The sequence below is a fragment of the Cannabis sativa genome, chromosome 3 (assembly GCF_029168945.1).
Source record: "Cannabis sativa cultivar Pink pepper isolate KNU-18-1 chromosome 3, ASM2916894v1, whole genome shotgun sequence".
Taxonomy (NCBI): Eukaryota; Viridiplantae; Streptophyta; class Magnoliopsida; order Rosales; family Cannabaceae; genus Cannabis; species Cannabis sativa.
Genome location: NC_083603.1, coordinates 46,157,330 through 46,178,855, shown reverse-complemented (window position 1 = coordinate 46,178,855; position 21,526 = coordinate 46,157,330). Strand labels below are relative to the sequence as shown.

The following is a 21,526-nucleotide window of genomic DNA, read 5'->3' as shown; positions in this document are numbered from 1 at the left end:
AGTTTGAGAGCTCAGTTCAGAAGAGATTGAGAGTTTTGAGAGAGAAAAGATTGAGAGGTAGAGAGAGGTGCAAAGAAAAGAGAGAGACTGAGTTTGGGTTTTGTAGGAAGAATCTTCTGTAGATGAAGAAGATTCTTGGGTGTAAGTGTGAGAGTTGAAATACTTTGTGAGAACTCAATAGAGAATCTCATCTTGATTATATTGTATCTATTCTTGCTCAATCAATAAAGAAGGATTGCAGTGGTGTTCCAGAACTGGAATAGTGTCATAGATCACATCGATATATCGAACTTGAACTAGTATATATTTTGGTGTTGATTTCTTTATTTTCTACAAGTTACTGTTTTCTAGTTTTGTTTACTCTGTTTTTCCCAATTTTTCCTCGATCTATGTTTAATGTTTATAAATCTTGTCATTGTTAATTCTTTAATTGTTTTGATTCTGCATCATCAGTCTTAATTTTCCTACATTTGTAAAAGAATATCTCCCTTATTTTGGAATTGTAATTTCCCTCATATTATTAGATTTTATAATTTTATTGTCCATTAATACGACTAAGTAGACCCTTGCTCACAATGTATATGTTATGTTGGAGTTATACATCCCCAAAAATATTATTTGTAATTACTGCGAATCATAATCTTCATTTCCATCTAGAACGCTTATTTTTTTTTAAAAAAAAAAAAAGAAAAAAAAGAAAAGGTAAACACTTATCGGAGTGAAGAGTGACACCCTACTGCTTCTTCTCACTCTCTCTCGCTTGCAGTTGCAGTTGCAGTCGCCATAACCAAATGTTCCTGCCTCCACCTATTCAGACCACCAACCTTTGTGGTTCGCCTCTTCCTCTTCTCTAAATCTCATCACTCGACTCCATTCTCCGTCCACGGCATCCCATCTCTCTCTCTCTCTCTCTCTCTTGAATTCACTGCCATCAGCCAGCTGCTATAAGGTACTCCACTACCACTAATTACTCACTTACTCATTAAACCTTCCAATTTTTTTTTTAAAAAAAAATATCCGAGTTTGAAGTTTTAAGCCATTATCTATGAATGAATGTGCTATGAGAGTGAGACTTTGAGTTTGGCAAAACTTAATCTTTCGTTACAGCTTTTCAGCTTGTTTAATTAATGGTAGAGAAAATTCCCAATTTTTGCAATGGTAGGTAGAGAATGAAAATGTCAGGCTAATTGTTTCTGTATTCATTTGGGTCAGAAATTCAAGTGTTCATGCTATATAATGCTCTGTCCTTTTAAATGTTGACACCATTATTAGCGATTGCTAATTCTTTCGATGGGTCTGTTATCAGGTTTCTCTTCGAGCATGTATTGTAGTAGTTTCAGTCATACTTGTGCTTTAATTGAGACTGTAGCGACTGCTTCGAGTCATAGAGAGTCATTTAAAGGAAGAAACTTTGCAAATTTAAAGGTTTGCACATATGGGGACTTGGAAAACAGATTGACATTGAAGAGGAAACAAATGGTTTTATGTGGATTTGTTATGAAAATCTCCAAAGAAGGGGAGGAACTGGCCAAGGAGAAGAATATAGTTGTGAATTCTTCAGAAGAGGTTATAAGGGTTCTTAAGTCTACAATGGACCCTGATTCTGCTTTTTCATATTTTATGGCTGTTGCTGGTTTACCATATGTTGTTCACACCACTGAAACTTGTAATTACATGCTTCAAGTCTTGGTGACTCATAAGAGGGTGGAGGATATGGCTACTGTTTTTGATTTCATGCAAAAGAAAAAGGTTAACCGAAGTTTGAACACTTATCTAGCTATTTTTAAAGGTCTTTATATAAGGGGTGGAATTCGGCAAGCACCAACTGCACTTGAGAAGATGAGAAAGGCTGGATTCATTCTGAATGAGTATTCATATAATAAGTTGATCTATTTTCTTGTTCAGTCACAGTTTTGTAGGGAGGCTTTGGATGTTTACAACAAAATGGTCATGAAAGGGATGAAGCCCGCCTTGAGGACTTATGCAGCACTTATGACAGCATTTGGAAAGCAACGGGATACTCAGACTGTAATGTGTTTGTTCGAAGAGATTGGACATTTGGGATTGAGGCCTGATAATTATATATTTACCATATGCATAACAGTTCTTGGAAGGGCTGGGAAAATTGATGAAGCTTATGATATATTGAAGAGAATGGACAAAGAAGGATGCGAGCCAGATGTTATCACTTGTACCGTTCTCATTGATGCTCTCTGTAATGCAGGTAAACTTGATGATGCAAAGTTGTTGCTTCTAAAGATGAAAGCTAGCAATAGTCACAAACCTAACCGTGTAACTTACATTACCTTTTTGGACAAATTAAGTGATTGTGGAGACTTGGAAACTTTGAAAGAAATTTGGGATGAAATGAAAGCTGATGGTTATGCTCTTGATGTAGTTATGTTCAACATTCTTATTGGCGCTTTATGCAAAGCTGGCAATGTTGATGAAGCATTTGATACTCTAGTTGTCATGAAGGAGAAAGGGATCTCGCCTGATCATCATACTTACAACACCTTGATTGGGGGACTATTAAGAGCAAGTAGATTGGATGAGGCTTTAAAAGTTTTCTGTAATATGGAGTCCCAAGGTCTCATGCCTAACACAATGACATATAATATAGTCATTTCTGGTTTAGTGAAATCAAATGGATTGGATAAGGCTATAGATTTATACTACGATCATGTAGGTCGTGATTTTTTCCCATGTCCACGCACATACGGCCCACTCATGGATGGACTTTTTAGGTTAGGTAGACACGACGAAGCAATGTTTTTCTTCGAGGAGATGGCAGAATATGGATGCAAACCTAACTCTGTGATTTTTAATATTCTTATGAATGGGTTTGGGAAAACAGGAGATGTGGAAATTGTATGTCAGTTGTTTGAAAGAATGGTTAAAGAAGGAATAAAACCAGACTTGAAGTCTTACACAGCCCTACTGGAATTTTTATGTTGTTCGGGAAAAACTGATGATGCTCTATATTACTTTGAGGAACTAAAGCAAACAGACCTTAGTCCTGATTCATTCTGTTATAACCATTTGATTAACGCGCTTGGAAGATCACAGAGGCTAAAAGAAGCTCTATCTTTGTACACAGAAATGCAGAGTAGAGGAATTGTTCCTGATATTAGCACATACAACATTCTAATACACTGTCTTGGGATGGAGGGATTGGTGGAACAAGCAGCGAGTTTATACAAAGAAGTACAACGTAAAGGTCTTGAACCTGATGTTTTCACCTACAATGCTCTCATTGAAGCCTACACCTTGGCAGGAAATGCTGACCATGCTTATGCAATTTATGAGAAAATGATAGTTGATGGCTGCGAGCCGAATGAAAAAACGTTTGCATACCTTCCTACTAATTGCTAAGTATATTTCAGGGTTCAACACAACCACCATAAGAGTAAAATGTCTGCCTAAGATCTTCATTTACCAGGTTTACTTTATGTACTGTATAATAATACTGACTTTTATTACATGGTTAATAGATAAATCAGAGCTTATTTGTTCCAAAATTTTAGGGTGGATGATCACACAAGACAGGCTGAGGCTTTTGCTATGTTATTTAAACACATCATTTCAACTTGTCCCAGAGTATATTCAGGAATTTTCTCTCTTACAAAATATGGGAAAAGGTTAAATTACTACACTTCAAGTTTTTTTCTTTTAAACCCAATTCTTGTGCATTACAAATGATTTAAAAAAAATATTGAATTACATTTTTTTAGTATTTATTAATCTCGTTGAAACATATATCAAAGATAGAAATAATTAATAATTGAACTAATGTTGAATGTTTTTTTTTTTTTAAAAAAAAAAAAAAATTAACTAATGTTGGATGTTTTTTTGATAAATTTTAATCACACTAATGTTGAATGTTGAAACTATATTTATATAGGATTTTTGTTCCCCCGCTAATATAAAAGGTAATAATCTCAAATATTTATCAAAAGAATAATTCAATTAGGATTCTTTGTAAAGTATGACACAAATAGACTAATATTAGAGAGTATTACACTACATACCTCTTTTAACTTGATGTTTTTAATTTTTATCTGTTTTTAACAAATTTATTATGTTTATCTCTTTTTACATTCATTCTACCAATTTTATCCTTATCATTTCACGATAATTTTTATTATTTTCTTATCAAAATTTTGCTCTGAATTTCCTACAAACCTACACATTCATCTACAAAGAATACACATTTATTATGTTTGAAATTATATATTAGTTATGCAAGTGTGTGAGAATAATTTGAGTACAATACTCATAAAAAAAATATATTTAAATTAAATTCTTCAACTTCTCTCCTAATATTACTTGTTTCCTCTTAAATTTATGTCTCGGTTGAGTCTCATTTTTAACTTTTTATTTGTTCTTGTTAATTTTTAAAACTTTTTTTAACGCCTTTAAAATGGGAAGACATTGTGTTTTTTGTATTTGGGAGCTGTCTTAAGTATTTTTGAGTCCATATTTTAATTTTAAAATTTGGGCCCCTAAAAAAATACAATAAAAAACTAATAATTTATTCAAATATTATTGTAGTACGATTATATAATTTACAAAATTAAGCACTAAAAAATTAAATTATTTTATTAAAATTGTTGTTTATCTCATTACAATTTTAAACTAACATTAACCTTACACTTAAAAAGGATCATCATTTGTTTATTAATTATCATCTTTTCTTTGAGACTTTGAGAGCTCGGAGAAGAGAGCCAACAGAAAAGAAAAAAGTCATTCACCCACTGTTATTTTTTTATGTAATTTTAAAAGTTAATTGCAAAGAATTATATATATATATATAAAAAAAAAAAAAAAAAAAAAAACACCCATAGAATGAATAGAATATGCATTTAATAAAAATAAATAGAATTGGAAAAATTTAACAAAATAGTTATGGATTACCATGTGGGATTGGCAACAACATTTTTACTTGAAAAGTGGAAAGTAATAATTGTTTCTATTTTTTTTTTTTTAAAAAAAAAAACAAACATGAAAAGAAGGCAAGAAATTGAGCCCTTATTTAAATGGGCTTGTAGGGTCGCATTTGGACTAAGCAAACGAGGCTATGCTTGGGCCTATAATCCACCTAGCCTAGAAGCCTAAATATATATAGGAAAATTTACATCTTAATACGTTTTTCTTAAATTGATACCAATATTAACGTGAGTTTTAAAATTGGTGATATTACGGTATTATATTACCGTTTTTTATATTTAATATATTAGTAGCTTGTTAAACACATTTAATTCTACTCTGGTATCATGGTCAGTTTTTACATCATGCCTAACAAGTTATGGGATGCGTGCACTTTTAATTTTGAATAATAAATTTTCTCTTTTTGGTTCGGATCCCAAATAGAATAGGCAGAGTTTATTTGTAAACTTCTTATTTTTTATATAAAAACCAATTAGAACAGTACTCATTTTTTCTTATTTTCTTCACTATGTGAATTGATTATTTATGGTGAAAACTTGTTCCTTTATTTTTTCCATCTGCATCTTTTAAGACAATTAATCCAAAAAAAAATAAAAATAAAAGAAACAATGTGTGAGGGTAGTGATTCTGGAGACTCTAACGTTTTGACCAAGAGATATAAAAAGGATAATGGATCTAAAAAGGATGATGGTGTGGATCGACCATTGAAAAAAAAAAAAGCAAGTGACAAAGGAAGATGAAGTTAAGTATGTGAGTGATGATCTGGAAGTTGAAGTCTCTGATAGTATTAAAGGTATTTATATTTTATTTTTGTCTTTTGTCTTTTTTTTTTTGGTTTATTTTGATTGTTTTGTTGTTCGGATGGTTAGATAGTTAAGGTTTTAGTTTGATTTTTTTTATTTTGTAATTTACATTTTAGTTAGAATATTATTTTTTACATTGAGAGTGATTCAGTTTATTAGTGTATTATTTTGTGATTATTTTGGTTTTTTTATGTGATTTAAAGTAATTTTGGTATTTTTTTACATATATTTATATATTGGTAGTTTATTGTGTAAATTTATATTTTTTATTATAATTTTTTGTGATATTTTTCTTATACAATGTATTGGAAGTATTTTTTGGTTCATGATCTTTAAATTTTATTGTTTTGGTTTTTGATTTTTACACTCTTTCATGTTGTATATGTTTTTAGTTTGTGTTTTGTATTTTTTTGAGTTTTGGTTTGTGTTGCTGCTCATTTTTTGGGTTTTCTTTTTAATTTATATTTTAAAGTTGTTAAGATTTTATGTTTGATAGTTAAGATTCGTATTTTGTTTGTCTATTGTATAAGTTAAAGTATATTGTTTATACTAATTTATAATTTATACTTAGATTAGGTGTAGTATTTGTAATTTTGTTAATTGTATATACGTAATGGTTTATAATTTTTAAATATTGTATATATTCTTTTTTTTTTTTGCAAGAGTGATAGAGATATTTTGAATCTGAGAATCAGATTCAGGTAACTTCATAAATATAAAAAAAAAATTCTATATAATATGAATGTTATATATCATTTACTTTTAAGTTTACAAAAATAATAAATATGAATTTTATAAAAATAGATAACTTCTTTTTTTATTTAAGACGAACTCATTTATTTTTTTTACTCTTAATTTGATAGAAACCACCAGGTTTTATTTTTATTTTAATATGCCAAAATAAACTAATAAGTTTATTTGCCATACATCATACATGAGTATAAATATATATGCCAAATAAACTTATGAGCAAGACATTTCATCATATCCAAATCTCTGACAAGTGTATTTATTATTATCCAGGTTTACTATGTAAGACATGTTACAGTCATGAACTTTGTATATAACCAGGTTTGATGTCTTGACTTGAAAAAAAAAATATACTAATTAGTTTGTTATTTTATAGGCATACATTATGATAGGTTGTGTTTCAAATAAAAAATAAATTGTTCTTCAAATATACGAAAAATAGACTAATATGTTTATTGGCATATATCGTTATGTTTGATTATATAGTTTATTCTGTATTGAAAAAAAAAATAAAAGGTTGTTCCAACAAACAGAAATTAGTAGGTTTATTGACATATATAATGGTAGGTTATATGAAATGAAATGAATTGTTTGTTCCAATATACGAAAAGAAAAATAAAAATTTATTTCAATATGCCAAAATAAACTAATAAATTTATTAGCATATACGACGATAGGCTATACGAAAAGGCTACTATACAAACAAAAGAATAAAATTTATTTCAATATGCCAAAATAAACTAATAAATTTATTTGGCATATATGAGTACGCATAGGCATATATGCCAAATAAACTTATGAGCAAGATATTTAATCATATTTGAGAAATCATATATTGTTATCTAAGTTTACTAGTAAGATATGTTACAGTCATGTACTTTGTATACAACCAGATTTGATGTATCGACTTAAAAAAATAGATTAATTAGTTTGTTATTTTATAGGCACCCATTGTGTTTGAACTAAAAATGAATTATTGTTCCAATATACGAAAAATAGACTAATAGGTTTATTGGCGTATATCGCTATGTTTGATTACATAGTTTACTCTGTATTGAAAAAAATAAAATGTTGTTCCAACGACAATAGAAACTAGTAGGTTTATTGAAATATATAATGGTAGGCTATATAAAATGAAATGAATTGTTGTTCCAATATATATACGAAAAAAAAATGAAATTTTATTTTAATATGCCAAAATAAACTAATAGATTTATTAGCATATACGATGATAGACTATACGAAAAGGCTACTATGTAAACTAAGAAAATAAAAATTTATTTAAATATGCCAAATAAAATATCATCATATATGAGTATAGGTATATATACCAAATAAACTTATGAGCAAGACATTTCATCATATTTCAATTTTTGACAAGGGCATATATTGTTATCCAGGTTTACTATGTAAGATATGTTACACTCATGTACTTTGTATACAACTAGATTTGATTTGTCGACCGAAAAAAAAATAGACTAACTATATACTCATTAGTTACATTTTAACAATGTATACAAATAATTATAAAAATAAAAAAATTTATAAACAAGTAACCTATTAGTATTACGTTAATTTACCAATTAAAATATCATCGGTCACCATAGAAAAAATTCCAACATTAGAATATTTTTTATTTGCATCTTAAGCAACTAAAAAGTTTTTTTCTTCAATAAAGTAAGGCAATTAATAAATGAATGAATCATTTTTTAACTGTGTGTAAAAAAGTAACATCATAATTGTTTCATTTTAGATATCAGAAGCAACTAAATAGTTCCTTTTCATTAGAGTGACGATGGAAAAATAGGTATATATTTTTACATTCTAATACTTTTATATTTACTTTATATTTGATTAATAAAAAATAACTACGTACTACTCACACGCAAATTATAAAAGTGACTCTCTTAATAAAAATAAACATATAACATATGTAGTTAAAAAATTGGGAAATTTCAATTTTTGACCCTAATAATACAAGCCATTTCAAAATTTATACCCTTCCTTAATTTGTACAAATTTAGTCCATTAATTACATGAACTTCCCATTTTACCCTTTTTTTTTTAAAAAAAAAAAAAAAAAAGCTAAAATCTGAAAGTGGTATTTCTCTCTCTCTCTCTTCCCTCTTCCCTCTCTCTCGTGCACCACTCTCTCTCTCTAGGAAAAAATTGAAAAATTTATGAAAAAATTTCCCTCTATCCGTCCCACTCTCTTTATTTGCTGTTGAATGGTTGTTTTCTCGGTGGGTGTTGGTGGAAAACCGAAGCACAATACAACATCACTCAAGAATCTTACACCATTATAATGGGTAAGTTGTATTTTAAGCATTTTGTTTGACTTTATGTAATTTAAAATTGTTATACATGTGTTTATTGTTGGAACTGCTGTTTTTTGGTCTGAAATTGTTGAGATCTGGCAGATCTGGTTTTCAGTCGATTTCTGGGTTTTCCAGTGTTATCGATGATATGTCGATGATATGTCGATGGTTTGTCGATGATTACAAAGGAAAGGTCAGTGACGACCATTATCGACGTTATGTCGACATTATGTCGACATGTTGTCGACATCACGCAACCAACATGGTATTAACTATTTGTCGACATTTTGTCGACATGTTTGTCGACAGAATATCGACAACAAGCATTTTTGTTTTTTTAAGAAGTTGTCGATATTTTGTCGACATGATGTCGACAAAATATCGATGCAATGGAAAAATACCGTGGATAAAACATAAACATAACATAACATTAACAGAAAATAAAGTTCATTAAAAATAACATAAAAAAACATAAAAAAAAAACAGAAAATAAAATTCATAAAAAAAAAACAAACATTAAATAAAACTCACCACAAACCATAACATAAGAAATTATTTTTTTTTAAATTCTTTGGCTTGTGGGTGAGCCTTGCAATACTTGCATAATGTTCCAGGCTTCACCGGTTTACCGTTGAAGATGCCCAGTTTGCAACGACGGCATCCTTCGGGGAACCCAGGTGGTGGAGCCGGCCATACACCAGTTTTGCAAAATTCTCTTTCAAGTTGCATGAACCTGAACTCGTTACCATTTCGTTCTCTTTCGAAAGCTCGAGCGGCGTCCAAAACTTTCTGCATTGCAGGAGTAACTATGCCAACATCAGGCTCCCTTGACTCTTCGGAGTTAGGATGGGGAATTTGCCGTTCTTTCTTGGGGCCATATTTCAAACTTAAGAGAATAAGAGAAATTTTTAAGAGTAAGAGATAGGTAGAATACAAGAGCACTTATGAATAAGATTTCCCTTTGCTTTTATAGAGCAGTAAAAATGTTGGGAATGTATGAAAATTTAATGGTCATTAAATGCGTAACTGTACAGGGAAAACGCATGAAATGGCGTATTTGTCGACTGAATGTCGATACTGTGTCGACATCATGTCGACAACATGCCAATTAAGTGTCACTGCTAACACATTTGTCGACGACATGTCGACTTCATGTCGATATGTTGTCGATAGGACACGTGTCTGACATGCAACGTTTCAGTTGGGAAGGGTTGTTGGGAACGTAGGTAAAATTTATTAACATTAAATGTGCAACCGTTTTTAATTGTCGATTGAATGTCGATGGTATGTCGATATTATGTCGATGACGAGCATGGTTGTTGTTGTTGTCGATTGTATGTCGATAATATGTCGACACAATGTCGACATTCAGTGCCCTAATTTCTGATGTTGTGCTTCTCGACATTATGTCTATTGATATCGATGGGATGTCGATTTTTATTTTTTTTTTTTGGTGTTTTTTCCTTTACTCACCTTGTTTTTTTGGTTTGCAATTGCAGGAGACAAAGTGTTCCTTGTTGTATCGTACGATGGTGTTTGGTTATGTGAGAATTATAATTGGATCTACAAAGCAAATAGCAGCTTGACGTTGACAGTTACAACCGAGACAACCCTACAAGAACTGCGACAAATTTTATATGAAGAGTTGGAAGTTGATCCGGTAGCGTATGATTTAAAGTTGGAGATTTGTTCCTTGTACATGAAGGGAAAAATGGTTGCGCCAGAGGTTATTAAGAGAGAACGCCAACTGAGAACGTTTTTAGAGATGAGGGCAACAATGTCAAATACAGAGTTTATGCCATTATTCGTGACCAAGGTGAGAAAAGTTGGGAATTCGGAGCCTACGCCGCCTACGAATCCTCTCCCTCGGAGTGTGGTAGGGTCTTGCGTTCCCGAAACAAATGTTGGGATTGGTGTGAATGAGGAGGTTCCGGCCAATTTAGAGGTTTCGACCAATTTTGATGTTCCGACCAATGTAGGGCAAGAACAAGAAGCGACAGGATTTCATCAGTTTGAAGAGTTCGATACACCCTTCTACAATAATGATCCTATTGTAGATTTGAATATGGACGATGAGCATGATTTAGCAGTCGATGAACCCGTAGCGGGACCATTGTTGAGGTTAGAGTGTGTACCGAGTAACCAAGGTACACAGCGAGAACGACAACCTCGTAGTGAAAATCGCACTACACCTGGAACTAGCAGTAGTCGACCAGGCAGAACTGAAGAACATGCTCGTCATGCAACGTTCTCAACGTTCTCCTCTTTCGAAGTTTGTACCAAGTTCAAAGCTCCCATGTGGACAAAGGAAGATATAATGGAAAATCATGAGCTAACTACTTGTTTACAAAGTAAGGAAGCAGGGGTGATAGAGCTTGGTAATTTTTATGAAAACAAGGAAGAACTGAGACAAGTTGTGGGTAGGTTTGCCCTTAATAACAATTTCGAGTGGATGGTGAAGAAGTCATCCCCTGATGTGTTGTACGTTACATGCAAGGCTCCAGATTGTAAATGGAGATTGAGGGGGAGGAAGAAGATGCATTCTGACAACTTTGAGGTCACTGTATTTCACAATGAACACACATGTAACTTGAATGCGAGACGTTCAGATCACCGTCAAGCAGCACCATGGGTAGTTGGCCACCTTATTAAGGGGAAGTACACCCAAGACGGAACTAAGTACAAGGCTAAAGACATACAGAGGGACATGTTTGACAACTACGGTATCAGTATGAGTTATGTGAAGGCGTGGAGGTGCAGGGAGATGGGACTTACGTATGCTAGGGGTACGCCTGAGTTTTCATACATGAAGCTTCCTGGGTACTTGTACATGTCGGAACAGAAGAATCCAGGGACCATTACTGACTTGTACTGAGAGGATGAGCGGTTCAAGTACTGTTTTATATCACTCGGTGCATGTAGAAGGGGCTTTTCTTTTTGTCGTCCTGTTTTGAGTATCGATGGCACCTTCTTGAAGACGAAGTACGGTGGTATAATGTTAGTTGCTGTGGCATACGATGCGAACAACCAATTGTTGCCGGTTGCTTATGGTATCGTTGACAGTGAGAATAACGACTCTGGACGTATTTCTTACGAAGTTGAGGGTAGCAATTGGCGTGGTTGAGAACTTAGTGTTTGTGTCAGATAGGCATCAAAGCATTGATCATGCTGTTGAACTCGTTTTTCCCGAAGCAGTCCACTGTGCATGCTATCACCACATTGTTATGAACGTGAATGCCAAATTCAAGACTGATGCTTTTCACAACCAAATATATAATGTTGCTTACGCATGGTCGAAGACTGAATGCGATAGAGAGTTCGAGAAGCTTAGAAAGATGAATCCGGCCATTGCTGCATATGTGGAGAGTATAGGGTTTGAGAAGTGGGCTCACCCTTATTGTTTGGGCGATAGATACAACATCATGACGAGCAACGCTGCTGAAAGCTTCAATAGTGTCACTGAAGAGTTCGGGAAATATCCAATAACTACTTTGGTTGAATTTATGAGGGTTCACACTCCAATCGTGGTTCGCTGATCGCCTCGAAAATGCTGACAAATGTGCCACCCCTTTGGCCACGCTCTTCGAAAAAAACTTGGCAAAAATTCATGAAAATGCAAGGTACAGGCGCGTCCAACGAAATGGAGCCAATTTGTATAACGTTGGTAGGGGACCTAACGGTGAAAGAGGTGGTGATGTGAATCTAGTTGAAAGAACATGCACCTGCGGCGTGTTCACGTTATTGAAACTCCCTTGCCTTCATGCATGTGTCGCGACATTGAAAACGAACACAAGTGTGTACACGCTTTGCTCACCTTATTATTCAAAAGAAACGTGGAGGAAGATTTACGATGATACCATCAATCTCGCTGGTGACGAGGATGATTGGGTTCTCCCAGAACACATCAAGAATATGAAAGTTGGGGTACTGTGGAAAAGAAGCCCGTAGGTCGTCCAAGAAAAAGCAACGGCGGAAGAAGACGGGAGAACCGTTTCCCGTCCGGTGATAAAAAAGGTTCTCGTACCACGAACCGCAGCCGCCGTGGCGATTCGAGCCACAACAGAGCAACATGCAAAGCCCGCATCTGAGGCGTCTTGTACGTATTCGTTGGGAAATTTGATATATTGTAATGATGCATATTTTGTCATACTTATTTTTGTTGAGGTTGAATATTTTTCAAATATTTTAATTATTTTTAGGTTTAATAGTTATTTTTGTTGAATAATGTTGATATTTTATATTTGAAACCACGTATAATTATCAAAATTTGAACGAAAAGAAAATCTATATATACATAACTGTAATGTTAATTACACAAAATATACAATGTCCCAATAATTACACATATAATCACTCGAGCATTTTGGTAAAATAAATCGACACACCACCGTTGACGAAACATGGCTATCCGTACGGCGTCACATCGGTCAATCCATATTTGCATCATGAGATGCTCCACATACTCAATGCAATACACGCCACAATCACCACTAAATGCAAAATAAAATGTAAAGTCAGTCTAACGTAAAACATATTTTAATACTATAGTACTTTTATATCGCTATGTACCTGGTTGCTGACTTCGGAACTAAGTCGTGAGTGGCTCGAGTCGCGTGCATTTTTGGAAGCACCGTGATGTCACCGTTAGCTAACGCCATGATGCGGTTGTTATGTGGAAATTCCCGGTTGCAAGGATTAGCGAGGGCGGCGGTTCGCCCAAACCTTCATGATGGGTTCCATGGCGGTCCAATGACAGACGCTGGAATCACAGTCGTAGACATTAATTTTCCACAGCTCTATGTCGACTTCAACTGTGACCCAGTGCCTTGCCGTGGGAAGGTTCAGAACGAAGTAAATAAACTCGTTACCCCTCCATCTCTCAAAGACTTGGGACTGTAATTACAGAGAACAACGAAACAATTAACAAACCATAATAATCTTCCCAAACAATTGACATTTAAAATCTTACTAAAACAATACCTTATGAGCCCCTGTGCAGTAGTCCAGGATATAATCCTCCCATTTAAAGTTTTTCCTCGGACCCTTGTGGCTCGTCCATGCACTGCTGATCATGGCGGTCACGAATGTGGAGAGAATGATACCCTTCTGAGGAAATGTCAGTGGATAGTCGGTGCGTCGCCTCCTCAGCATATGCATTGCTGCATCTATATGCTGCATATAAACGGAAATGTCAGTTACACAAAAAAATATATTAATTGCATTGTACATAAAGTTGAAAAGTGAAGTAATATTATAAAATACTTTACTTACGTCATCTGTAAGCCATTCCTTTGGTGTGAGCATTATCCAAAAGAATCCTGGACCGTAATCACCACTTCTCAAATCCCGAAGTCGGTGGTTCGGAATGAGTCCAACACACCACTTTCGGAAAGTGGTTAACAATTTCTCATCCGGTGGCTCCAGGGGATCAAAATTCGAAGATGGCCTATGTCTCCTCTTCATCTCCGTATAGTCACCGAACCATACAGGAGGCTTTCTCTTCCTCTTCCGACTCTTAACCACTGCAGGTTGTGCCTCTATGGACAGAATCTCACCCTGCGACTCGGTGTCATGTACATGGATAAGAGGTTGTGCCTCGATCGGAGTCGCTGGAGCTCCCTCATAAGGATCGTAATCGTCGGGGAAGACCTCATCCTCTTCTACTGGGGGTGAAGCGGTGGTGGTGGGGTAGATGGATCTCGCCGGGGCCTCCGTGCCGAAGCCGTCGTTGGCGGACGATTCAACATGGCCAATATGTGTCCGAGCCGCTCCATAATTACGTTCGACAACCCTTCAGCTCTACATGGCTGGTCTCGTATGCCTTCTTCAGCTCGACATGAGCAGCATACAGACCCTGAGTGTCAGCCTCGATCCTATCCAACCGAGCCACTAAATCAGTGTACTCGGCACCCCGAACGCCTGATGAAGATAGTGCACTGGGCTGAGGTTCTGAACTAGTGGCCTGAAAAAATATATATCAAAAAAATACGGTAAGCATACGATAATTCCACAATGTAACAAATATCACAAAACAAAAATAATAAAAAATGAAGACATAAAAAAAAGTTCCAAAAATTGGTACCTGAGTGTCTCTTTCCTGAGTGTCTGGGACCTGAGTCTCTGGTACCTGACTACCTGCCTCAGCCTCTGTGTCATCGACAACATCATCAACCAGGTTCTCCACACTATCGTAAGAAATTGTCCTCACAAATGCCTCCTCCTCTGTCCGTGGAAGTAGCCCCTTCACCACTTCCAGATTCTGTTTATGGTTTAAAAAATATCAAAATAAAACCATTTAGCATTTATTACAAGCATTTATGTTAAATAATTATTCAGAACATAAGTGAAAATCATACCCGTCTAGAAAATAATGCGCCGACGTCTTTCTTCCCAATATCGCCTTTGCTCGTCCACTAAGCATCACCGGGGAAACGAATCCCGTGGTTCGTGCCATACCTCTTGCCAACCTCCAAAATGGCCTCGTACGCCCAATATTGGACCGCAGTGCGAAGCCATATGCCGTGTATTTGCACTCGTGCCGAACATCCGAACTCGGCTTCTTCTCGTAGTTGGCCTTCTCGTTTCAACATGTCTTTCCGAAGCGAGTGCATGAGTACCGGCGAATGAGTGCTTCCCCCAAGGAATCCGGAAGAAGAACTCGAGGTCTTCCACATATCTAAGTATGTGAGGCGTGATCAGCGCGTTGGCCTCGCGGCCCAGAAGCACTGACTCCACAAACAAGCACAAGCCGAGCTTGTACAAGTCTTCCGGGTTCTGGCAGTTTGTGAACTGAAGTTGGAGTGCTTCTGTCTTCACACTATCAGACCGGTTGAAATATTTGTTGATCAATCGGTCTGACCCCGAGCGCGCGACCTGCGCAGCCTTCTCCTCTTCTGTTGGCCCCGAGGAGAAGTCCAAACCCGTAATGAGTGCAAACTCCAGCACCCCGAATCGGACCTCCTTCCGACCAACATAAAACCTCATCCTCAACTCCTCCTGAGCATCCACTTTCATTTTGTGGAGCATCAGCTGGTGAAATAACACCGAGGAGAATGTCAGTGGTACGGCATTCCAGAAGCTCCCGAAACGGCTTTCCTTCGCCGTGTTGTTAAGGTTGAACTCCTCAAACCGAGCTTTAATTTTTGCAAAAATTCCAGTGCCCCTATATGTGACGCGGCCAGTGAAATGCTCGGGTGCTGGAATAATGAGTCTGGGAGCCATCTGAAAAAACAAAAAACAAATCAATATAACTGCCACAAAAATTAAAAAATAGTCGACATAACATCGACATCATGTCGATATTCTGTAGACATTATCAAACAGTAAGTAAACAAAAAATTAGGTCGACAAACAGTCGACATACTGTCGACATGTTGTCGACATTATCACAGAAACAGTAAAAAATAACATTGTGGACAACATATCGACAATCTGTCGACATCCTGTCGACATGTTGTCGACATTATCAAACATATATCAACTACATAACAATAGTCGACAAGATATCGACATAAGGTAGATATCCTATCGATATTATAGACCTCCACTTTTATTCCAAATAAGGTCGACATCCTATCGACATACCAATGATATCCTATCGACACACACTAACATATATCAACTACATAACAATAGTCGACAAGATATCGACATAAGGTAGATATCCTATCGATATTATAGACCTCCACTTTTATTCCAAATAAGGTCGACATCCTATCGACATACCAATGATATCCTATCGACATACACTAACAACACAGACTCAAACACTTTCAATCTTGTCGACATTATATCGATAACCTATCGACAAGTCATCGACAACTTGTTTGAACAATAAAACACTACTGATTAACATGCAGAAAAACAAGCACAAGTTCGTATACACATCCTAAAACAATCTAATCAGAATAACATACACAAATTCCCATCCAATTCTATGAAAATTCTATTTTTTAATAAGAAAAAAACTTACCTTTGACTGTTCGTGGTTTTGGGGACGACCTCTGTTCTGGTTTTCGTGGCTACGACCTCTGAAAATTGGTTGGGTTCCAATGTCGGCCGTGGGTGTGGGTGGGTTGGGTTCCAATGTCGAGAGCAATAGGCAGAGAAAGAGAGACGGGTCCTGCTCGTGGGTTGGGTTCGCCTCGTTTGTTGGGTTCGTGGTGGAGATGGTCGACGGAGATGGGTTTGCTGGTTTGGGGGTTTGGGGTTTACGGGTTCCTGGTTCGTGGTGGAGATGGGTCGAGGTCGACGTTTCTGGTTTGTGAAGAGGGAAAGTCAGAGAGAGAGAGCGAGAGAGGGAAAGTGAGAGAGAGGGAAAGTCAGAGAGAATGAGTGAAATTTAATTTTAGGGGTATTTTAGGAATCTTTTTGAATTAGTGGTATCAATTTGTACAAAAAATAAAAGGGTCCAATTTTTGATATAAGTTGTATTATTAGGGTCAATTAATGAAATTTCCCTAAAAAATTCCATTGAAGTTACTATGTATTATACTTAATAGTAATTTTTTAATAATCTATGCAACTTATACTTTGGTATATTTTATTTTTATGTCTCTAAAACAATTTCTAAGTTTTTTTCTTTCAAATATTGTAAGCAACTAAATGTTTGCCTTTTCATTTTGGGGATAGTGACGTCTAATGCTATGTATTAATTGAATTGGGTGTATAATTTCCTCATCCGACATTATTTGGCTGACGTGTAACGTCATAAATAGCCATTTAACTATTATAAGGTATAATTGTAAAACTTTCATTTTATTCGTATATATATAAAAAAATCCCATATATATATATTTATATATACTAGTTAAAAGTTACGTGCCGAGGCACGTAAATATTAATTTTATTTAGAGTTTAGTTCTTTATTGTTTGATTTATATTGTAATTTATGATCATACGAATGATTTGTTTTATTAAAGTAATATGTGAGCTATCATATTTGGTTAGTAAAATATGTGATCACACATGTTGTACAATTCTTCCTTTCGTCAATCCTAGACCAACACTTTCACTTCTAACAAAGCTGAACAAAATGCTCTACATGTACAAAAGACTAATAAAATTATGCCAATGACAACTTGCGAAAGTCATATTTTAGTTAAACAACCTGTTGGCTATCAGCTATACTCTTTCCCAATTCAGTTAGGTACTGTTTGTCTAGTTGGTCTTTCAATTCTTTTCTCCACCCTTGAATCAACTTCTCATGTTTGTTGATAACCACATTCTAGTAATGAATTCAGCAAGATCCAAACACCCTTGCCTTCAAGAAATCAAATAAACGATAGCAATGAGAATCAAACTCAAAAGTATCATAATTGCAAATATTAGGAAAGCAGGAAAGGAAAAAAAAATAATTCAATAATACATACATGAAACTATTAAAGGTTACAAGAAAATATCAGTAGAAAAGAATAATAATGTAAATAATAATAACAACATAAATATTGAAAACTTCATACTGACTTGTCGCGGTAGCTCCGTGAACAAAATAATACTTTGCAAACTCAGATGGAAAATACATTCTAACGACAATTCACAAATTTTGTTGGCATACATGACACTAAACTTGACTCTAACTATCAAGCATACTCTTCTTTAATAGGATGATCTCTCACCCTAATAATTTTTATCGCCGGCAAATAGAATTCAACTATTTGGCCTGCATGAGTGGCTATAAAAATAAACTGAAAATAACTTCAACAATAAATTAATAAATCAATATAGTGTACTCATATTTAAGTTTAGCCACATAAGAGGTGAGTTTTTCAATTTCATTTGCTCATTACACTGTCCGAACATGCTTGTCAAATTACAAAGCAAAAAAAAAAGAAAGAAAGAAAATGAAAGGCATACCTTTCATGTTAAAAGGAGCCAGAGAAGATCCTCAGACAGTGGTTCTCCATCACACTTAACAACATGTAAAATTCTTCGACATTCAAGAATAGATAGGCCCCTAAAATGGACACCCAACAGAAACATACATAATGAAGATAGGCAAACATAACTATAAACTCTGATTGCACCAAAACCAAAGTAAATATGTAATATTCTAACCCAGAATTTCAAGTGTATACCCTTCTGGGTCAAATAATGGAGCCACAGTCGAGGGACAATCTTCTTCCATCAGTACTACCCTCTCCGAAGACCCGAAAACCAGCATCAAGGGCCTCCTCAACGAAACGTAAAAACCACATTTTATGCAGTTTAGATGAAGTTTCATTGTCTTCTTGAGTAGTTAAAAGGGAGACAATCTCAAGATCAGTGGCCAAGGCGGCTTCTACCCATAGAGAAACAGAGTTTAATTGCTCGGTAGGGGTACCTTTTTCATGGGATATTTCGGAATTAATGCGGCTACTGGCAATTGACTCTGCTATTTTTGTTGATCTCACTACGTCGTCGTATATTGAAAAGAAGCGGTCAATGGTTGGTAGAGGGTTCCCAACCTTGGATGTGGAGGAGAGTTCTGAAAACATACTGAGGCACCAAAATAAAGACTATATATAAGTCACACTTAATTATGTTACATACATACATACATTTGAACATTATATACATATATATATTTATATAAATTTATATACACTCTCATATATCTGAAAACATAATAAGTATTATAAATACACTAACCTTTAAGTTGAGAATAAATTGTGGGACAATATTCTCTTTCACCAAAGCAACTGCACAACCTCCCCATCCAGCTCCGGTAAGCCTTGCCCCAAGAGCACCATACTTACGACAAATGCTTACAAGTTCTTCCAACTCCGGGCAACTATAGTTAATTACACAAAACCAAAATATCATTATATAAACAGTGTATTTAAATTTAGACATGATATGATCAAATAGTATTAATAGTATTCTATTGATACCTGCACTCGTATTTAACACTGCAGCTATAGTGGCTCTCGTTCATTAGATCCCCAAGTTTTTTCAATATGTCCTCTTCACTGAAACAACAGTTTATCGTAGAAAAATATATTAAATGGGAAGATTGGCATCTAAAAATTCATAAATAACAGCTATAAATGGTATGATTGTACCTTAAATTTGAATATACAGTGTCCTTGAAAGCATGGACTCGTTTGGCTTCAGAGTACACATGAGATGCTCTCTAATAAAAAACAAGTGAGTGAGTTTGTTTGTCATGATGTCATGGAGAACATATATATCATATATATAATATATGCTAGACAAGAACAAATTTATTTTATATATGTTTACGACTATTCACCTGATATAATTTGAAGTGTGTTGCAGCCTTTAACACATCTAATGAAGATGGGGAATCTTTAAAAATCGATGAAAGATTCTCTTCAATAATTTGTTCTATTTCTTGGGTTGTGTAAGGCTCCTCTTTCAGATATTCCTTCAAATAATTGAAAAACAAATTAAAAGAAATGAGACAACAAATTACAAAACTCAAATATTTTTAATAGAAGTAGCTCAAAAGGTCACATTGCCTAAGGCATCACCAAATTTATGGCCGATGTTGTATTCTTACATTTAAATATATATTTTTGCATATTTTCATTAAGAAAAAAACTTCATCAGTAATCAACATGTTTGAACATAATTAGTATATACTAACCACTAAATATAATCCTTATATTCTTGTTTTATCATAATATATATAATAATAATCTTAATTAATTTCTAAATAACATTGTGTTTATTAAATAAATCCTTATTAATATAAGGATAACCCAATCAATAAATGACAAATTCAATAGTACCTTGAGGGCCAGGAGAGGATCTGATGAACCATGAGTACCAGCAAATTCCAAACACAATCCTTCAACATCAGAAAGGGTTTTGACATTTTATATTGCTTCTTGTGGTTTCAACCCAAGCTTTATCCCAAGCACAATCTTCAAGAGATGTGTGAAACAGAACAATCAGCAATTTTAATATTTTGAGATTTTTTTTTAAAAAAAATAATAGCATTTCACTTGTGTAATATTATATTAAACTTACAGCCGCTAAGCGACATTCAACAACCCTGTTGTTGTAATTTGTTGCAGCAGTGACTGCTTTTTGAGATTCTGCCAAAGAATGCGCAATAACAAAAGTTCCACCAGCTGGTAATTGCACATCCGTAGCACGGATAGGGTTGAAATCAATAAGCTCTGCAAACCCACTTTTAGCCATCACAGATATTGCCTGTCAAATTGAAGCCATAATTAATATAGAGGATTATCAATTCATGTTGCTACAGTTACATATAGCATAAAAGAACCAAAGCCTCAAATAAAAATACATAGTAGCTCATAATCATCTCAGATTCAACAATATTTTTTCATTTGATAAGAGAGTGACATTACACAACAAGTTAGCTAGTACTCATATTGCAAAGTTCTTGCTTCATTTTATGGCTCTAGACCAAATGTTAAAAGTAATTACAGCAATTTTGCAGGTCATTATTTCAGACAACACCAAAAGCAAATTAGTTCCATGAAAGAATTATGAAATCTAATATTCATTTTTAACACATACTATATATAAGTCACACTTAATTATAAAGAAAGATTAAGCCTTACCTTAAGCTCCTGATAATAGACTCAGTAGCAATTGCTTCTTCAAGTGCTTCAGCTGCAGCAGTGGAAGCCAAAACCTTTCTCTGCATAGCCTCCTGCATTTGGGTATGTTTTAGTCATCAAAACTAACATTTGGATCAAATTAGAACCTCCCAAATCCAAAACATAA

At 34.7% G+C, this 21,526-nt stretch overlaps 3 protein-coding genes across 5 annotated transcripts; 1 reads left to right on the top strand and 2 right to left on the bottom strand.

Annotated features, from left to right (window-relative positions):
• Window positions 1-261: 261 nt before the first annotated feature.
• On the top strand, window positions 262-3,610 carry LOC115711684 (pentatricopeptide repeat-containing protein At4g31850, chloroplastic). 3 transcript variants are annotated; one of them, XM_061111971.1, is made up of 3 exons: window positions 665-949; window positions 1,307-3,442; window positions 3,528-3,610. In XM_061111971.1, exon 2 carries the CDS (start codon window positions 1,321-1,323, stop codon window positions 3,373-3,375), a length of 2,055 nt encoding a protein of 684 aa, XP_060967954.1. In that variant the 5' UTR covers window positions 665-949; window positions 1,307-1,320; the 3' UTR covers window positions 3,376-3,442; window positions 3,528-3,610. The 3 variants fall into 3 exon arrangements, with proteins under 3 accessions (XP_030495923.2, XP_060967954.1, XP_030495922.2); XM_030640063.2 differs by having other exon boundaries at window positions 262-949; window positions 1,307-3,610; XM_030640062.2 differs by lacking the exon at window positions 665-949 and having other exon boundaries at window positions 1,022-3,442.
• A 9,906-nt stretch (window positions 3,611-13,516) lies between these two features.
• On the bottom strand, window positions 13,517-15,337 carry LOC133036108 (uncharacterized). The gene is made up of 6 exons (XM_061112595.1): window positions 15,289-15,337; window positions 14,904-15,043; window positions 14,675-14,783; window positions 14,093-14,589; window positions 13,802-13,993; window positions 13,517-13,714 (listed from the first exon to the last, which is right to left on the bottom strand). The coding sequence occupies exons 1-6, from the start codon at window positions 15,335-15,337 to the stop codon at window positions 13,517-13,519; spliced, it is 1,185 nt and encodes a 394-aa protein (XP_060968578.1).
• Window positions 15,338-17,924: 2,587 nt separating this feature from the next.
• On the bottom strand, window positions 17,925-21,458 carry LOC115717222 (galactokinase). Its single transcript, XM_061112594.1, is given in 10 exon segments — window positions 17,925-18,083; window positions 18,677-18,776; window positions 18,898-19,297; window positions 19,451-19,592; window positions 19,693-19,770; window positions 19,864-19,934; window positions 20,055-20,189; window positions 20,557-20,691; window positions 20,798-20,983; window positions 21,396-21,458. Coding segments are annotated over 8 exon segments (867 nt in total). The 3' UTR covers window positions 17,925-18,083; window positions 18,677-18,776; window positions 18,898-19,240.
• Between the last annotated feature and the right edge of the window lie 68 nt (window positions 21,459-21,526).

Bases quoted from the DNA above. Each gene is read 5' to 3' on its own strand.
- LOC115711684 (XM_030640062.2), top strand. From the start codon at position 1,291: ATGGGTCTGTTATCAGGTTTCTCTTCGAGCATGTATTGTAGTAGTTTC.
- LOC133036108 (XM_061112595.1), bottom strand. From the start codon at position 15,337: ATGGCTTCGCACTGCGGTCCAATATTGGGCGTACGAGGCCATTTTGGA. The intron at 14,590-14,674 runs GTCTGTATGCTG...GTAATTATGGAG, and splicing joins GATCGAGGCTGACACTCAGG to CGGCTCGGACACATATTGGC. The intron at 13,994-14,092 runs GTAAGTAAAGTA...GTTTATATGCAG, and splicing joins AGGAATGGCTTACAGATGAC to CATATAGATGCAGCAATGCA.